We start from the raw sequence: 19,619 nt of genomic DNA on the forward strand, positions 1-19,619 counted from the left end.
AAATCCAAAACTTGCCATAGTGGAAAATATAGCATTTTAGTGGAGAAGAAAACATCAATGTTAAAACACATTTGAAAGGCTGCTTGTTGTGATCAAATAAAGAAAATGATAAAGTGAGTTACAATGAAGGTTTCTTTTCTGTTTTTTTTTTTTATATATTTAGGATTATAGGCTAAAAAGAATGTTGTAATGGATGCATTTGTTTCTTTTATAAATAGAAATAGATTATTTGCTGTGAAATAACAAGTATTATTTTTACATGAAGTGTGTTTTAAATGTAATTTGGTATTAACATGGGTTAATGTTTATTAAGGGTTGAAAAAAATTTTTTTGATAGTTTATTGATATGAACCGATATACTAAAAAGAATGCATTCTATAAATTCATATACATGTATGTGTATGTAGTGAATTATTTATAGAATTAAGTTTGTCAAAAATAAGGTACAAAGAACAAATATTGTCAGCCTCAAATGTGATTTAATAAAAACAGTGGACAATCTAGCTTTGTTCATCCATTACTTTTTGAATTGGAGTATCCAGTCAGAAGTGTGATAAAATGTTTGTTATATGTAAATAAAATATCTTACTAAACAGTATAAATACTCTTAGCAATATGTATATAAGATTTCTAACTTGGACATAAAAAATCTTGGTTAAAGTCATTTGTTTACTTATTAAATGTAAACACACAGGTAGTGTCTGATAATTTATCGTTCATCGAGCTTGTAAACAGATGTGACAAAAGACAAACTCTTGGTTGCAAAAGTATATATTAAGAGTATTACTTTCAACTTTTGAATTCCTCGAAAAATAAAAAGTGGGCAAAAATCGGAGAAAATTTCAAATTTGCAACATGATATGTCTGCACAAAGTTAATTTGGTGTAGGTTAACATCAAGCAAAAGCCTGTTCAATAAGGCACATGTTAATGTACAACACTAGTGAAGTAGTTTAACATTCTGATAAAACAAAGGGTTTGGAAATGTAACTGGAATACTATCTGTACAAGAGAGTGGTGTTTGTTCTCTGTAAATAATTGATATGTTAGCATATATCAATTTAAATAATCACCCATTTATAACAAGGTTTATTTATGTTATAGTTTTGAATAAAAAGAAAATAATAAAAAGACAACTGTTATGTCAATGGAACATATTCATATTCATTGTAACTACAATGTTAGTCTCATTTTGCATTTATAACATATTTTAAATGGAATGATGTGAAGTTTGAATATATTGAATTGTCCTTTTGTATTTTTCAATGAATTCGACCATACAAATGTGTCCTTTTGTATTTTTCAATAATTTTGAACATACAAATGTGTCCTTTTGTATTTTTCAATGATTTTGAACATACAAATGTCTTTTCTAATAACTTTGCAAAAGGTTTTATTAATTAAAATTCCTTTGTGTTTATAATTAGTAATATGTGTTCATTGAAATTATTTGATTGTATGGTACACATGTACTCGCTTTGTTGGAAGTTTAAATGTATGTGATTATATATTTAGAACTGATGATAAATCCTATATATCCTTTGTCAAATCAAATCCATTTATCCCTTAACTTGCAAAATTGTGTGTAATGGATTAGCCCAAGTTTGAAATGGACCAGTCCATTCAAGGTGAAAACATTTCATTATACAAAATATATAGATAAAGCTACCAACAGTATAGTGCCTAAGTTAAGATAGCACAGATGTGCAGACTGGCCGTGGCAGCAGACGGGCACAGGATATAATGGTGACAGACTGGCCTGGGTATACACTGGTGGCAAAGGCTAATCACCTTTGATTCTAGCACGTTAAGGGTTAATTATATAAGAAATGACTTGACTGCAGGGCGATTGCTTAAAATGATACATTGTCAAAATAATGCACATGCTGATTCATAAAATGTTTATTAAGAGTGTTTGTGACCAGTTGATGGGTGTGACATATGTGTATAAATTGTACATTAATAAATCTGGATATACATGTGAATGTTGTGTCTTTGTTTTAACTGTACATGGCCTTTAAAAAATATGTCTCTCACCACTTATTGAGATGTCATGTGTGTACCCAGTTTGCCAATGGAAGCAGAAAGCTAAAATGGCAGTTCTCACAGGACATACCTTTTTAAGTAACTACCAGTACTTATTTCTTCATCATTCAGAGTTTTATTACTTTGTGTTTGTACTGATAATATATATCAACATAAGGTATATTTAAATAAAAGTAAGTCATATTTTTTTACTGCCTCCGTGGTCGAGGGGTTAGAGTCGATGACTTCTAATCCAGTTACCTCTCTGGCATGGGTTCGATCCCCGGGAGATGCTTTGGTAGTTTAGTGCAGAGGAAGGTAATCTAGTACTGGTGTAACTCTCCAGGAACGATGGTTAGGAAACTACCTGCCTATATGACTGAAATACTGTTTGGGGGAAAAGGCGTAAAATGAAACAAACAGCAAAAGTCATTTTAAATATTTCATATCTTTTATTCTGTATAAATCTTTAATAATTATGTAACAGGGGGAAAAATCTTTAAAAAAAATACCTTCACCCTAAAATCTAATAAAAATTCATGGAATTCATAATAATTTAGTAAACAACAGATAGCATACTATAAACATTATGTTATATCAAAGCAGAAAAGAAAAATGGCCTATAACAGAAAAAGCTAACATACATAAAAGATGGCACACGATGTATGAAAAGAAGAAATTCTCTCAGAACTACAGTATTGGACTATATAATTATGCAGTTACTAGAGTTCAAAGAATAAGGAAAGAAAAAAAGATGCAAATAAACAGATTTAATTTGATGTACAAAGCACTGTTTGTAATTAACTTTAATTGAACACAATTATCTAGAAAAATGTCTTGTCCGGTGTACATACTAAGAGGTTAATAATTTTAAGGGGTACAATACAGATTAAAGTTCACCCTCTAATAGTCGCTATACTTTTTTGTTGTACACGACATCATCCATAATATTATATTTAAAGGCACGCCAACACTTAATGAAGGAACATATTTATGTAAGCTTCAGTTATATGATACTGTTTAATAATACTCTCCATTGGCTTGCATTTTCAGCTTTTCTAGACAAAAGTCTTCTTTGATACATCTACACAAAACAAATACTCCTGTTAGGTCCCATAAACTTTATGATTTACATATGCACATAGAGGCGGTCCATACATGCTGATCAAGAATGGTAAATACTTGACACAATGCAGCAAAATTTCTAAAAATAGCACGACATTCAATACATATAAAGAAATCCGCCGAGTTATTGCGCCAAATTTTACAAACCGTACAAATCCCACATTATTAACATCCTTTTAGTGATAATTATTTAATTTGATAAAAGTCTAGCATCTCATGACATTCCCCCCATGCAAACATATTTAACTTCCAGGTACTCCTCTATTCCAAACCCTATCCCACCTTCTCTCCCAAGTCCTGACTCTTTGTAACCGCCAAACGGGGCCTCTGGGGTTGAAAATAGTCCTTCATTTACACCTACGATTCCATATTCCAGAGCCTCCGCTATCCGCCATTGTTGGGCAGGGTCATTAGTGTAAACATAACCTGTAAAGTTCAGAGATTCAATTAAATATCACTTTGTTGTAAAATTTTTAATATTTAAATTGATTTCCTAGCAACCAGTTTACACTATTGAAATGTCTATAACACACCAGACTCAACTATACTCAGTATTTGATAATAACATATAAATAGGTCTTTGAAAACTTGTTTATCATATAAAGGGAAGTAACTACAAGACAATTCACAACAAGAAGTTGTGAGCCTAAAAAAAAGGATGTAAAGGTAACAAATAATTTATTTCATTTTAATTAAATATTTTTTCAAACTTGTGCAGTGAAGTTAATGGGTGAAATAGTTGAGAAAAAGAAGAGCATTATTTTGTCAAAAACTACAAAATAGTAATGAACTCTTGTCCACAAATGGGAGGGTATGGTTATAAACAAGGTTAATAGTTCTTAAAGAAATATTTAAATGGGTTTTAATACAAAAATTGGATAGTACATAAGCCTTTACAACAGATGTGGAAATTTGGAGAAGCAGAATTCCTAAAGAACACCAAAAACAGCAAAATTGAAAATGGAGTAGACTGTCATAGGTCTATACTGGTGGTAAAAGCTTCAGATGGGTAAAGGCTAATTAAAGGTTTTGTTGCCGCTGACATTTTCTTTTACCAATTTAAAAACACCAATTAATTGATGAGAAAAGCAAAATTCACGTCTGCTTACCTGCCAGACCAGCAGACGTCCCATTGGCTAAGATGAGTGCTTCCTCTTCTGTTTTAAATCTGTAATTAAAACAAATTTTTGTTTTATCCTTAATAGGTACATGCTTCCAGACTGATGGGCTATAAATTAATTTTTCTTTTCCTAATATATGTACATGTATTAGTTCTCATAGTAAACTTCTAGGCTGATGAGAAGCAGTGCAGTTAAGCTTATCTTTACTTCATCATGACTACTAGTAACTCACTCACTCTTTTCTTAAAATTAAAACAAACCATAATCAACAACACAAAAATAACCCTACAGCAGAAAGAATAGAATAATTGTGGTATTAAGATTTGTAGTTTGAGATATCACTCTACAAATAACAGAAAAACAGTCTAAGAACATGATTGTAATTTCATTTTTCTTAACAATGCAATTAGATTTTCTCAAATAAATCTTGCTTTGAATCTATCTGTAATAGTAAGCTTTCCTTCAGACATTCTTGTAAAACAGATAAGGTTAACAATGACATACTTCTGAACACCTGCTACAGGGCCGAATATTTCCTCTCTCGCACACAGCATGTCCGGTGTGACATCTTGTAACAATGTTGGTTCATAAAATGTTTGTCCAAGAGAACTTCTCTCACCACCACAAACAACCTTTGCTCCTTGTTTTACAGCATCTTGAACAAATGTTTCCACCTGAATTAATGAATTTCATTGTCTCAATTAATCATTCATAATTTAAGAATTTACTAGTGTATATAAGTGAAATTAAGTCAAACTATCAAAGTCCCTATTGAGGTCCATGCCTTAAAGGAAATACCCAAGGTCTTTTTTAATATCTTATTCCTTGTAAGAGCGAAAGTAATGCAAATTTAACCTACAGTCTCGGATTAAATCATCCAAAACCAGGCAATTTTCTGAGGCTTTGTTCTTTCCTGTGACCCAAAACAGGATGGTTTGTTATAGCTTTATTACATTCATACAAATATGCACACAATGAAACAGGTTTTTAACAGAGGTCAATATTGAAATCATATAAGCTATCTCTGGCAGATGAGACTACCCCCAGATCTGCCTGTCATTCAGGCCAGAGTGTGGTGCACCTGAGTAAAACCACTGACTTATTCAAAACTGATATGTATTACTCTTTTAGCTTCATGAACTTATATTGGTAGATTATTCTAAACTCTAGTTGAATAGCTTCCTCACCAGAATGCAACAACTCTGGCAAGATTCAAACCCACAAAGGTGAGGGGCAAGTGATTTGTCATCAGTAACCTCAACCAAATATTCACGAATGCCCCTTATCCACTTTAAAATTAATGGTTTTCACTTAGTAAGCCATTTATTTCAATAGTTTCATTTCCTTTTTTACCATTAACTCATTTCATTTACCTTATCAACGGCCCTGGAGTTGATAAGAGGACCCTGTGTTGTGCCAGTAGCCAAACCAGCACCCACTTTCAATTGTTTATCCATCGTCTCACCCAACTTCTTCACAAAGGCATCATACACACCCTCCTGTACTAGAAATCTATTAGCACTTACACACGTCTGAAAAAAAAGTTAAAATACAATAATTTATATGGTATTTATATAGTATTTTTAAGCATAATAATAGTAATAATGATTTTTGACAGGTTATATGACCAAAAATAAATGGTTTGTAAGACTATACTGGGTTATATAACATACAAACAATTATACACTTGTAATTTTCTTTTTACAAATTTATGATACTGCTTTCTTAGACCAATGAACAAAAAACTAATATATGTATAAAGTTGCAGGAGCGAGGTGTGATTAAAAATAATGTTAAAGTGACAAATGTCTTATGAAAATCAATCCTATAAGCATGAAGTATTGTTACTGTATGATATAACCATACTCATTACAGTCAAACCTAAAAAGACTCCTTTTTAAAGGAATATGCAAGATTTCTGTGTCTCAACAAACATGTAAGACTTTATTCTTAATAAAAAGTGAAAATAAACCATTACATATATTATTGGTTTTTAGATACATTTGCTTGAATTATATTTAATTTATCTGGCAATATTTTTAATACCAGTTAAACGGTAATGTCTGACAGTAAATCATTTGCCAGAATAATCTTTCTTTTTTTTTCTGTGTGTGTGCAAAATGACCAAAAAATCGAAAGTGACTAAAGTCTTTCAACTGAAATCTGGCTAAGAATCTCAAACATAATCAATTTTCAATTTAATTCAGGGATAATTTCTTTAGTATCTTTTACATATTTTTTATTTAAAAGAACACCAAAACTTTGAAACCATGGCACCCTTACATTGCATTACTAGTAAGCTGTCGGCACATCACCTACCTGCCCAGAACACCAAAACTTTGAAGCCATGGCACCACCCACTGCATTATCTGACATTGTATTACTAGTAAGCTATGGGCACATCACCTACCTGCCCAGAACACCAAAACTTTGAAGCCATGGCACCAGCCACTGCATTATCTGACATTGTATTGCTAGTAAGTTACCGGGACCTCACCTACCTGCCTAGAACACCTGAACTTTGAAACCATGGCAGCAGTCACTGCACTATCTTACATTGTATTGCTAGTAAGTTATCGGCGCCTCAACTACCTGCCCAGAACACCTGAACTTGGAAGCCATGGCACCTGCCACCGCATTATCTTACATTGTATTTCTAGTTAGTTATCGGCGCATCACCTACCTGCCCAGAACACCTGAATTTTGAAGCCATGGCACCTGCCACCGCATTATCTTACATTGTATTACTAGTTAGTTATTGGCGCATCACCTACCTGCCCAGAACACCTGAATTTTGAAGCCATGGCACCTGCCACCGCATTATCTTACATTGTATTACTAGTAAGTTATCGGGGCATCACCTACCTGCCCAGAACACCTGAATTTTGAAGCCATGGCACCAGCCACTGCATTCTCTACATTAGCACTATCAAATACAATAAATGGAGCATTTCCTCCTAGTTCCATACTACACTTCTTTACTGTATTCGCACTTTGTTGAAGTAATATCTGAAATATTGTATTCATTTCTAGAAACATCATGTAAAGATGGTATAGAATAAAATTCAGGGAATATCAAATCTCTATCATTCATTATATTTAAATTTAAATGTTCCTTAATAACAGGAAATTCTGTTTCAATAAGCTAGTTGTACCACTCATTGCATTTGTCTATCACTCTACAGCAAATACCATGGTAAAAATACGAAATATAAAAAAAACTGTCTTTCTACAGAATGATGTCAACATCCCAGATGCTTTCTAAACCGAAACTAATAAATCTGTAATGTTATTGTTGATCTTAACTTTATGGTAAGTAAAAATCTATTTTCGATAAGTTAACTTAACTTCCTCACAATTAAAGATCATTTTACAAATTAAAATAACAACACATATCTACTAAGAACACAAATATTAACCTTTCCAACTCCAGAAGATCCGGTAAAAGAGATAAGTGACACTAGAGGGCTCTCACATAAAACTTTACCAACTGCTGGGGCGTTACCTCTATCACATGTTATAACATTAAATACGCCTTTGGGTATACCTGCTTTCTCAAACAACTGAAAATAATAAAAATTCATAATAAAGCTATGTTTCTTAAATTTTCATTGGATTTACAACAATTTATTTAATGAAATGGTATGACATACATGTCCAGTTACAAGTTTAATATTATGAGGTTATTATACATTGTTGTGTGTAATACTGAATTCTATTGGACAAGAACAAAGCTTTGAAAACTATTACAGCTAGATCATTGTCTGCACTGTTTGCTATTGAGTATACAATGTACATATTCTGAAATTTTCCCTATAAATAATGAAATGTTTTTGTTTAAAGGCAGGAAAATTCCATAAAACCATTAAGTTATTTTGCCCGGAAAAATCATTTGAAAATTAAAATTTTCAGCGTGTTTACCTACAAAATGAAGAGTGAAAAGGGGCTTCTCCTTTTTGCAACCTAAAAAGGCTAAAGTGCACATGCTTTTCTTGTTATCATAGCATTTGGAAAATTCCACTAAAAACAAAACATATTGATCAATTAAAAATACTGATACATGCTGCCCAAACTGAAGTGAAATTCTAACACACTTTACATGACTTCCCTTTATAACAGGGAGAGCAGTTGAGTGCATTATTACACGATATATGCATGAAATAAAAGTAGGAAAACTTCCACTCTATAAGGATGATGTCAGATGTGACATCAACAAGCCAAATGACACCAGAAAACTACCTCTCCGCTACATGTAGTTCAATATAATCTTATAATTCTCTTTTCTTTTAGCATGTTAGAATGGAAATAAATATCAATTTTTCTTGCATTGTAGTACAATATTTAATGGTTAATCATTCAAACACTTTGCAATTAATCACTCAGGTCATATAATGCATAAATTAATTTTCATATACATGTATATACACATGTATTTGCCTTGAACTAACTTTTGTACAAATTATGCTTACACCACTTTTATTAAGTATAAATGCACTCATCAGCGTAAGTCTAGTGAAAAGTAAAAGGGTGAGGAAAACTAGCAGCCAGACTAGGGGCCTTGGAATACTAGTCTGCACTACTACAGACAGAGCTACCAAACCGCTTTCACATTTCCCCACCATAAGTTTAACCACTTTCACATTTTATCCACCATAAGTTTAACCACATTCACATTTTCCCCACCACAACCTAAGTATAACCACTTTCACATATTACCCACCATACATATATCCACTTTCACATTTTATCCACCATAAGTGAACAGTTCTATATTGTAACAAAATATGGTTGGAAATCAATTAAAATCATTACAATAAATAGATAACTGTATTAACATACTGGAGTTATCATGCCACAGACTCCGATAGGCTGTTTCAAGGTCATTATTCGTTTAGTCGGAAACGGGCTGCAGACTATGTTGCCCTGCACACGTCTCCCTTCCTCTGCAAACCACTCGCAAAAACTCGCACCATACCCTACTTCTCCTGCAGCATCTGATAGAGGTTTACCCTGAAATTGATCACCCAGCTTGCTATGAAAATGAAACAATGAAAAAAGTTCTCTGAGTTCATGCTTTAATTGAACTATTGTTTATCAAAAACTAGTTAACAAATACTTGAATATGATATGCTTAAAACTGCTAATACTAAAAAATGCATTAACATATATATGAATTTCTATAAAATTTACATATACGTCCAGTAAAAGTAGTTAAAAGGCATCATAATGTCATAAAATTTCAGGTGGACACAAATATGAAAATATGATATGATTTCTCTTTAACATCTTACTGGACCAGATATTTTGGCATTTCCTAGTGATGAAAGAAACTTGTACTCAAACTCTGACTTTCCAGCTTCAAATTGGGATGTGACCTTTAATACCATATAGATACCTGCCTAGAATCATTGGCTAGAAATCTTTATCACAATGAATAGTTCAGTGCTCCACCTCTAAGGTGGACAATTTTGCATTCACCTTGGTATTCAATGTCAGCACCTTAAAAGACAATATCCCATGAAGAGCACCATATTTTCTCTTAAACAACCTAGAGTATCTGACTCAAAGCCATATGTTTATCATTGACTATTACATATATATCTAAGAGCACGATGTGACAGTTTTAACTTACATTTTCCAATGTGATTAATTTTGCTAGCTCATCTTTATTATCAAGCATCATTCTATATGCTTTCTTCAGAGCTTCACCTCGAGCCTACAAGAGTAAAGAACATATCATCTAAAATGGTGAAAAACCATTAAAAGATTTACATTTTATAGATACCCTCAAATAGGTGAGTAAATATTGTAATTTCGTTAGTATCACATTAACTTTAAAAAAAAAATTAAAGTCATTAGGAGTTTCTTGATATAAAAATATTCATCTCCAAAGATTAGGTAAATTTTAGGGATGTCATCCGGAGCCAAAACGGCCATCCGGATATCCAAATCAGACATCCGGATACATCCGGATGTTCGGATCGTTGTTATATTCTTAGTTGGCTGATATGACGTAACCATTTTCTTCGAGACCTATTTCAAAGTGTAGTATTTCCGATAACTTCCTTTTTAATTGAATGTTTCGTATCAAAAAATTTTCGGTATTGATTTTATTTTTCTATGTAGAATATGACTGTTATTGATAAATTGACATCCCTAGTACATTTCTCTCTAAAAATAACCTTTTTATCGAATAGAATTGTACTTTTTCTATAATTATCTGAAACAGAAGTCCAATCATCACTTGTTTATCATTCTTTGAAAATAAATATAAAATCTGTTACAAAATACTGAACCAGTGATTAAGTGTACAGTCGAACATGTATTTAGAGACCACTCAAGGGAAATGGCAAAAACGGATGTTTAATACAATAGTCTCTTTTAACAAAACATGACTCTGCATAACTATTAAGCTGTTGATGATTGTGTTTAGCAATGATGCTTTAAACACTAAACATACAGAGAGATCGCCTGGAATTTAAAGTGATCATGATAGACTAAAGTCACTTAATACACATACTAGCTTGTAGTTAACTTAACTTTGTGGTAGTTTTCTCACCTTTGCTGTAGTTTTCTTCCAGCTCTGAAAAGCTTTGTATGCAACTTGTACTGCTGCCTCTGCATCAGAGGCATTCATATCTGGAACTTTGCCAACAACTTCTCCACTGGCAGGATTAGTCACTGAATAGTAGAACATACTTCAAATAATTCTAAGCAATCTTAAAAACTTTTTAGTAAAAATGAAAAAGTAAACATTTCAGCAATGATACAGATGGAAGATTATAATTATAAACATACCTTGCAATGTATTATGTGAGAAAAAAAAATTATTTGACAGTAATTACCTCAGTTTAGCATTTACACAATCTCTACATGATACTGCTTAGCAATTAATCCAGGAACGGATTCGAGAGTGTTTCAATAAGCTTACAGTTTCCAACACAATCAAACTTAAATAAATTTGTATAAACTAAACTAATTCTGATTATGACAGCAATATCATTACCATGTAATTATGAAACTAAAAGATAACAAAAATTGTTAATTTTCGTCTTATCTGAAAACAAGCAAAATTTCCTTTGATAATTGGAACATACTTAATTTCTATCAATTGATCAGATTATGCTAATTAAGTATTGAAGATTTGTATTTTTTGTTGGATGGGTTACCTTCGTAAGTAGCACCATTTTTGGCAGATATCCACTGACCATCCACATAAGCTTTGTCCTTTACAAGTGAAGACATGCTGGCTGTTTGACTGAAGAATCTACCAAAAGTATTTGTCTTAAAGAGAAGATGTGACGATCTACACAAAATTATCACCTTGGTTTGCATCTGTAAAGAAATGGCGAAATTAACATTATCAAAATATGCTAAAATTAAAAATTCAATAATCATAATCACTTTGTATTGGCATGGCTGAGTGGTCAACACTTCAACCTGGTGAACAAAAGATTGCTAGTTGCCTGGGTCCAACCCTTTTCAGGGGCAAGTCTTTTTTCCTTGATGAAAAACCCCTGAAAACAAACTTATTGCTGTGTCAGTACTGCTTGGTTCTAATAACGGATTCAATGTCAAAACTGACACACACATAAACTAAACAAAACATCATATGTTTGTATCATTAAAGAGTACAGCCCTTTTATCTTATAGCCAAAAAAGAGCATGTCCGAAGTTTATTCAAGTTACGTAAACATTTTTTAAAAAAAGTGACAGGAAAGGTTTACACACTTAAACTATTTAGCCAAAATATAGAAAATGATAATTACTTTATACAGAATATAATTTTAATGACTGTCATCAATATTTATCACTGTAAACAGCTTGAATTTACCCTTACGAATAAATTGTCCTATGACAGTTGCGCCCCTTGCCTAGGACAAAATCCTTGTCGACTACCGTTCTTTATCCGTATCACACGACTCGTCATATTTTATTTCTTCTTTTTTACACACATTGCTTTTGGGACTAAAATATCTTCTGTCCCAGGTTGCATAGACGAGAATAACTATGCAGTGATTTATATAATTATTTGTTTCTGCGAGGAAAATGATTAGGACCTCCATGGACACTTAAATTTCAAGGACTCTGATGATATAAATGTTGTTGGATTGTTGGAAACTGAGACTTTTATTACAGATACTTTATATACTAAGCTCCATTGATATTCTTAAAATATTGCCGATTAGATATCACAGAAAATAATGTATTTTAATATGCTGTTCTAAAGGACTAAACTTGAATCTCCAAGAAAGCGAATCAGGGTTGCAGCGAAAATATCGCACGTGTGCCTGGTGATTGCACTACATAATTACTTCATATATTTGTGAATTGATCTAGAATACCGCATATAATATTAAATTCTTATATCACATTTCAAAGATATATTCTCATCAACTGATGAATAATGGACAATATACCTGTAATAGATCTATATAACATTATGTTTGTCTTCTTTGTTGGATACTAAATGAAATTATCTTAATAATTGCTTGTATTTTTTACAGTAATATGTTTATTTTTATCTTTAAAAGGTCTTGTTGAAAATAAGATTTTGCATTATATGTGTTATCTTTGATGCATTGTCTCAATAAGCTATCTTGGTTAGATAAAGAGTTTTATATTATTATTATAATACGTACGTAAAGCATTTTTTGGCAGTTCCTGTCATGACGTCCGGGGTGACGTCTGGCTGTGGCTTGATAATTGAGCCGTGTCACGACAAAACCAACATAATGGGTTTGCGACCAGCATAACGGTTTGACAGTAAGAAAAAAAGTCTGTAAAATGGGTCAAACCGTTCACGCCAAATTAATTAGGCTAGACCAGCATGGATCCAGACCAGCCTGCGCATGGATCCATGCTGGTCGCAAACCCATTATGTTGGTTTTGTCGTGACACGGCTCATATGTATCAGAAGCAGAACATCATAATTATCTTGAATAAATATCCTAAAATTGTTTTTGGGTGAGAGATGTGACCTCGGTCACCTGTAGAGGGCATTTCAACTTTCGGATCAGTAATTAAATAGTGCTTTTAAAATTGGACGAGAACTTTTAAAGTGTATGTGTATGTCAGCGTCTTTTTTTTTTAAATAACTTCTCAGTCTTGACCAAAGTGCAATGGTTGAGAGCAAAATTTCAAAGTAAATTTATTTTTAGTTCCAAAGTACATTCTCGAAGAACTTATTTATTTGAATTTATTTCTGTAATGTCCTTTTATTTAAGAGGGATGTGACGTAATGTGACCCAAGTTACGTTCATAGATTACAAGCAATTAATGGCCATATGTTTTAGTTGATTTAAAAAGAAGAGCCATCTCGGGTGCAAGATCCGATCGACCAATAAAACTTATGAAAAAAACCTTTTATTGTACGTATACATATGTAACTGACTGATAGCGTTCTTAATAGCATAGTATTTATAGGCACCATGAATTTTAATCTATGTCCTTGATAAAATCATTGTGCACCAAGACGACTATGGTTTGATTAATTTTGTCCTTCGCGATTCGACTAAGATAAACACATAGTTCTGGCCTTTAATTAAGTGCATCTTTACTAAAAGTACAATATAGCTAGACAGTAATTTAGTGACAGTTTATATACTCAGTGTATATATAAAAAAGAACGTAAGCTCTTACCTGATGCATTATTCACTCTCTATACAAACTTATTTCCAAAAAAAACCAACAAAAAACAAAAACACTGATGATATTTAAATCTCTGCTAATACTTATAAGTTCACATGAAATCCCGATTATTTATTCCATGCATTAATTTGCGCTTATGATGCGTGTGTATAAATGAACCTGATAGTACTTAAGTAATGTTTTAAATCACGAGTCTCTATGTAGCTTTGAGCTGGGAGATTGAATTGGTCAAATTTGAATCAGATCCTGTCGTGACCTATAGTTTTTATCAATAAGTCGTTTAATGATTTATATCAGCCGCTATAATAACAATGATAATAATAATGATGAAGATGAATATAATAATAATGATTATGAACATTCATAACAAGTGCAAAAAAAATCAAAATAAATAAATAATACAAATTACAGTTAGCACATTGACAGATTCTTTATATGTCACTTTTCGTCCAAGTTGTACTAAATTTAGTTCAGCATGACCTTGGGTAAAAATGAACGTGTCACTGAAAGTTTAAATGCACAGTAAGCAATATTTTCTCACCAGAAATACAAATGCTACGTTAGTAGTGTTGTGTGTTTTATTGAAATAAACACATTTTATATATACCTATACATGTGCACGTAAGTCGATCCTTTTGTATTAATATTTATCACATAATCTTGACTTAATAAGATATGGAAAAGCATTGCATAGAGATGGAAAAAATAGTTTATTCAACTCACCCGATTGCGTAAAAACTCCACGCTAAATCCGTTATCTTATGAAAGGTCAAAATATGGAGATACCATGTTATATAGTAAGCGAAGGTTGAATACTGATACGGGACAATGTACATTTATACAAAGTCACTATCATTCATGCACACTGTTCATCACATAAGGTATGTGAACACAATGTCAATTTACCTAGACGTTTTCTCCAAATAGACGTTATAAATAATATATAATGCAACTACAAAACCAACGGGACATATAATTATATGTACTAGCTATCACTTTGCATTTCTCCTGAGTACATGTATTTAAACATGAAATTACATAACATGTAAACATAAAAATTATCTTGTAAAAAGCGTCAAAATAATTTTGAAACATTAGAAAATTAATATACATGTAACTCTCCCATATACGTATCTACTGCCAGATAATTGTTCAGTGTACATACGTTGCTACAGCTGGGCAATGATTAGGCAAAAGGCAGGTATAGAACCGAATCAGTTCGAGCCCTTCTCCGTGCTGCTTTTGTGAAAATAGGACATATAATCATGACCATGGTGTGGCGAGATGTTCCAATAAGACAAATTTGATTTTTTTCTCTCGAAAGATAATGGAAAGAGACGAAAAGTTGCGACTGCTTGTAGTCTTTCCGTTGGATATACTTATTATTTCAAGCAAAGCAAGCTTAAAGCTTGCTTTGCTTGAAATAATATTAAGTATACTGCTTAGTGTATACATAAAAGAAGCGGAGTACATCGTCATTGTTGTTATGATAGAAATTGAATTTATTTGCAGGAACATTTCTTCAGATAGGCAAATTTCCTATAGACCTTTACACAAAAATATGATTTTTCCATAGTAACGGATGTCGCATTTCGCGCATGTGCATTCTGCGTCGGGCAAAAGACAAACAAAAGACCACATTTATTTTCACTTCACTTTTGGAAGAAAATATAGTCTTGCAACAATTAAGGCATTATTAAATGTCAATAAGATATGTTTTTAATATTTCTTCTGCAAAAATCACATGAACATGCAACTACAAAATTCAAACCAAAGATTTGTTTATTATTTTATTGCAACATATTCCGCTAACATTTCTTACATTTGCAATAGTTTGAATTAAAATTTACTGTTAATAAAAGCTTTAAAACTTACTGAATTATTAAAACCTACAAATCTAAATAGTTTCAAATCATAAGCAAACTGGTGTAAAAAAAACTTTTTTCATATACGAAAGAATGCATTAAACTGTTTATGAATTGTATTACATTCAAATGTTTAATGTGTGTATCATCAATAAATGTCACATTACTTCATGTATGTAGAATGTAGTTTGTATCTAACGATGAAGTTAGTCAAATATATGTTCTATTCTGTTATGGTCTGTTCTCATAATTCGGAATTATTTTAATATTCACAAGCATTATTTGGTAGGAAATCTCCTCGTATAGACATGGTTACAGGTTTTGAAATTATTACAAAACCAGACGCGCCCATGCTGGCTTTACTAGTTAAAAATACAAGCTATAGCATATTCAAGAAAAACTCATAAAGGTACGAAAAACCATTTCCTTTTCGCAATCTATTTAATAGTACGTGATAAACATTACGCTTTACTTGATATCACTGTTTTAACACGTTTTTTTCCCCCGAAATTTAAAGATTTTCGATTATTAGTGCATGTACCACAGTAGTAATTTTTTTCTCTGACCCAACATTTTCAAAAGCCAAGTCCACATAGCCGACAAAGTAAGTTTGGATAATGAATATTCTCCACATCACTAAATTAGTTTTAAACTTCAGCCTCTGTTATGCTCTCCAGTCTTGATGATTTTGGGCGACTGTTCTGTTCCTGCTGTTCTTGAGTTGATGTCCGCGGTGATTTAAGAGATACCGATTGGATTGAGAGTGATCCGGCTGCACTTATAGTTGAAATCTTTGACGAATTAGAAACTCTACTTCTGCTAACTCTGCGGGATTTAATAGATTCTTCAAGTTGCAGACGAGACCCATCGAAAGCTTCGGCAACCACAGCCTCGGCAACAACGATGTTGTAAACATTTATGCGCATTATGTCAGCGTTATCTCGCAGATTCGCGCTCAAAGGCGAGATTATGGTTAAAAAATGTAGACGCCATTCGTCAAACCAGCAGTTGAAAAGAATGCCATGCCCTGCACAGTGTACCAAGCGAGTTCCAATTGACAGCCATTTTGAAACGCTGTCGTTCGGAATAAATTGCCAGTAAATACAGAGCACAGAGAAGATCGCAAGGCATATTGCAAATGGATACAAGACGAACAAGGTGGCCGAAACGTGCGTGTCAGTCGCACTGAGCGCGTGATTTTGCGGAAGTCCCATTCGCGTGATACGGCGTGTGTGCTGTCTTTTGTTCTTTGCGGCTGTATGACAGACCAAACCAAAGCATACCGTTGTTGTTAAAACAAAAAGTCCTTCTATAGACAGTATGCTGTACACTTGGTACGGCATACACTCACGATTTGCTAACGTGTACCGTAACATATAGCACACAAGAAAGCGAACAAACAGGTAGGATGATATAGTTATCGAGAACGTCCACGCTACGAGATGTGACGCAAATTTATCATCCCCGGTACATCGGATATATTTTAGTGGGAACTTCAATGCAAACACTCTTTCCATACTGACAAGCATAGTTGCCGAGGAAACCAGAACAGAGCACGTGCCCACATACTCTCGGTTGAAATTATTGTCCCAATAAATCCATGGTTGAATTCCGGTCATTAACATAAGCAAGATATCAGTCGCCAAACTCACTTTACACAATTGTCTAAATGGACGCGGTAATTTGGTCGAAAATAAAACGGCACGTGATCCACAAGCCAGGGATAAGATGATAATGACGCAGATTACTGTTACAGATATACTAGACGTTAACGTAAATTCACTCATCTCTACTTCCGGCAGCGTTTCTTGGGAATGGTTCGCCTTTTCAACATAAGGTATCTGAAACAAATGCAAGACAATAAAATAATGAAATATTGTAAAAATGATATTTGATAGGAAACTAAAATAACAGTAGTTACATTTAACTTAACAAAAATTGTAAAGTTGTAAAAAATTAATTTTCTATGTTGTGAGATCCGTAAATGAGCGGTGGCCAAGTAAATCAGGTGGCAACCCAGGGACCATGGGTTCGAATCTTACAGGGATCATGACTTTGCTTCCTCAAACAAAACTGGTCAGTTCCAGGAAACGGACTCTCGAGTCGTTCAAACAAGCTTAAGTTACTAATGTTGCGAGAACTTTTACCAAATTTACATTGTACAAACTACTTTTCTGTATTGATATGTATTGGCAATAAACTATGTTTAAAACCAAACAAATAAGCTCCTTGTACAATAGAACTATGACAAAACTTAATCATGTTATCCTCACATTCGGTGTCATAGGTTATACAGATAAAGGTAAAACAAATTAACATGATTTAACATTCAGTTTATATTCAAAATTGTTTCCGAACAAGGTTTGAGTTATCCCTTAACATGGAACCAGAAGTAATTGGCCTTTGCAACAAGTATAGAACCGGCTAGCCTGCACATCCTTGCAGTCTAACCAGGCTTTATGCTGGTGGTTGATCAGCGGTTGTATTGTGATATTGAAATACCTTCAAAGTTCAAATGAACTGTTCCATATTCAAAGCCGGGCAAGTCCTATTATACAATTTTGGCGTCTTATTCTCTAAACTTGCCTCATGTTATTATTTAGCATTAAAACATTAGAAAGGATATAAGAAAAGGTAACAAAAATAACAAAAAGTGCCATTGTCAAAATGAAGGAAGGAAAAAAAGTATATATAAAATCGTAAATACCTTACATCTGGAGACCATAGTTATCTTTCTTCCATGTGCCTTCTGTGGTCAAACATCAAAGCAAAGTCACATTTACTCATCAAGATTACGTTTCTTTGCCTCACAAAATGCTGGGTTGCCATGGCAACAAGACTGTGTTAATAAAAAAAGTATTATGGTCACCCAACAGACGACATTTTCAATATTGATTTTTCTTTTGTTTTAGTAAGTTTGATCAAAACTGCTAACTTATATTCACACTAAAAACAAATAGCTGGTACTTACCACATATTTTATTTTTCAATTTGCACCTTTAAATTTGGGATAATGACGTAAAGTTTAGTGAAATGTAAGTTGTACATGTATAGCCATTTTAGTGACGTAAAGTTTAGTGGTACGTACATAATTGTATCAGAGACATAGATACAGCTCCGATTGTCCAGACAGTTTAGTGACGTAATAATTTAGTGATGTGTACATAGTACATTCAGTTAGGTGAGGTAAAGTTTAGTGATATGTACATTGTATAAGACAGTTTAGCAATATTGACGAGTAATTTATGGCATTTAGGTTGAACAGCAACATACTATATAATAATGACTTTACAATTTCTGTTCTAAACAATATTTGCTCCCAAAATCAAATTTAAAACACTCCAAACTTTGATTTGATTTGAGAACAAACAAACATTAAGCATATAACATCCCGAAGTTCTCTTATATTGACGGAAAGTGTTAGATTTTAGGTAGCAAAGCTCATGCATACAGCGACTATCCTGGCAACTTCATGGAATAAGACCCAAGGTGCCATTTCTTGCATTATTAACTGCATAAATCATTTTTATTGAAAAAACAAGATATTCAGTAAAGAACATTTTTATTTTCAGATCATATTACGCACATTTTAATCTACCGGTAGTTTCCTTTAAGCAGGGGCACACTTTATTTTTTATCTTACTTCTTCTCAAAAGTTGATTCTTGTTCTAAAGTTACTTCCATTTGAAGAATAAACACCATTTGTAATTATCAAGGAAGTCTTGATTCTTACCAAACAGATTTAAGTTTCCTCTGCATCAACTGTAATAATCAAGGTAGGTTACTCTAACTAATGTGAATTTGCTTACCAAGAGGTACCGCCCGTTGAAGCG

The 19,619-nt window shown here is 32.9% G+C and overlaps 2 protein-coding genes across 2 annotated transcripts; both read right to left on the bottom strand.

The window, feature by feature from the left end:
* Positions 1 to 2,456: 2,456 nt before the first annotated feature.
* Positions 2,457 to 13,936, bottom strand: LOC132740113 (succinate-semialdehyde dehydrogenase, mitochondrial-like). The gene is made up of 13 exons (XM_060727970.1): positions 13,913 to 13,936; positions 11,440 to 11,605; positions 10,830 to 10,951; positions 9,903 to 9,986; positions 9,110 to 9,280; positions 8,244 to 8,290; positions 8,021 to 8,039; positions 7,690 to 7,833; positions 7,136 to 7,279; positions 5,644 to 5,802; positions 4,775 to 4,944; positions 4,259 to 4,317; positions 2,457 to 3,575 (listed from the first exon to the last, which is right to left on the bottom strand). The coding sequence occupies exons 1-13, from the start codon at positions 13,919 to 13,921 to the stop codon at positions 3,364 to 3,366; spliced, it is 1,506 nt and encodes a 501-aa protein (XP_060583953.1). The 5' UTR covers positions 13,922 to 13,936; the 3' UTR covers positions 2,457 to 3,363.
* Positions 13,937 to 16,424: 2,488 nt separating this feature from the next.
* LOC132740056 (uncharacterized) lies at positions 16,425 to 18,624 on the bottom strand. Its single transcript, XM_060727914.1, has 2 exons — positions 18,494 to 18,624; positions 16,425 to 17,627 (listed from the first exon to the last, which is right to left on the bottom strand). The coding sequence occupies exons 1-2, from the start codon at positions 18,509 to 18,511 to the stop codon at positions 16,434 to 16,436; spliced, it is 1,212 nt and encodes a 403-aa protein (XP_060583897.1). The 5' UTR covers positions 18,512 to 18,624; the 3' UTR covers positions 16,425 to 16,433.
* Positions 18,625 to 19,619: the final 995 nt, after the last annotated feature.

The sequence above is a fragment of the Ruditapes philippinarum genome, unplaced genomic scaffold (genome assembly GCF_026571515.1).
Source record: "Ruditapes philippinarum isolate M1 unplaced genomic scaffold, ASM2657151v2 ctg4653_1_1_1_1, whole genome shotgun sequence".
Classification (NCBI taxonomy): domain Eukaryota; kingdom Metazoa; phylum Mollusca; class Bivalvia; order Venerida; family Veneridae; genus Ruditapes; species Ruditapes philippinarum.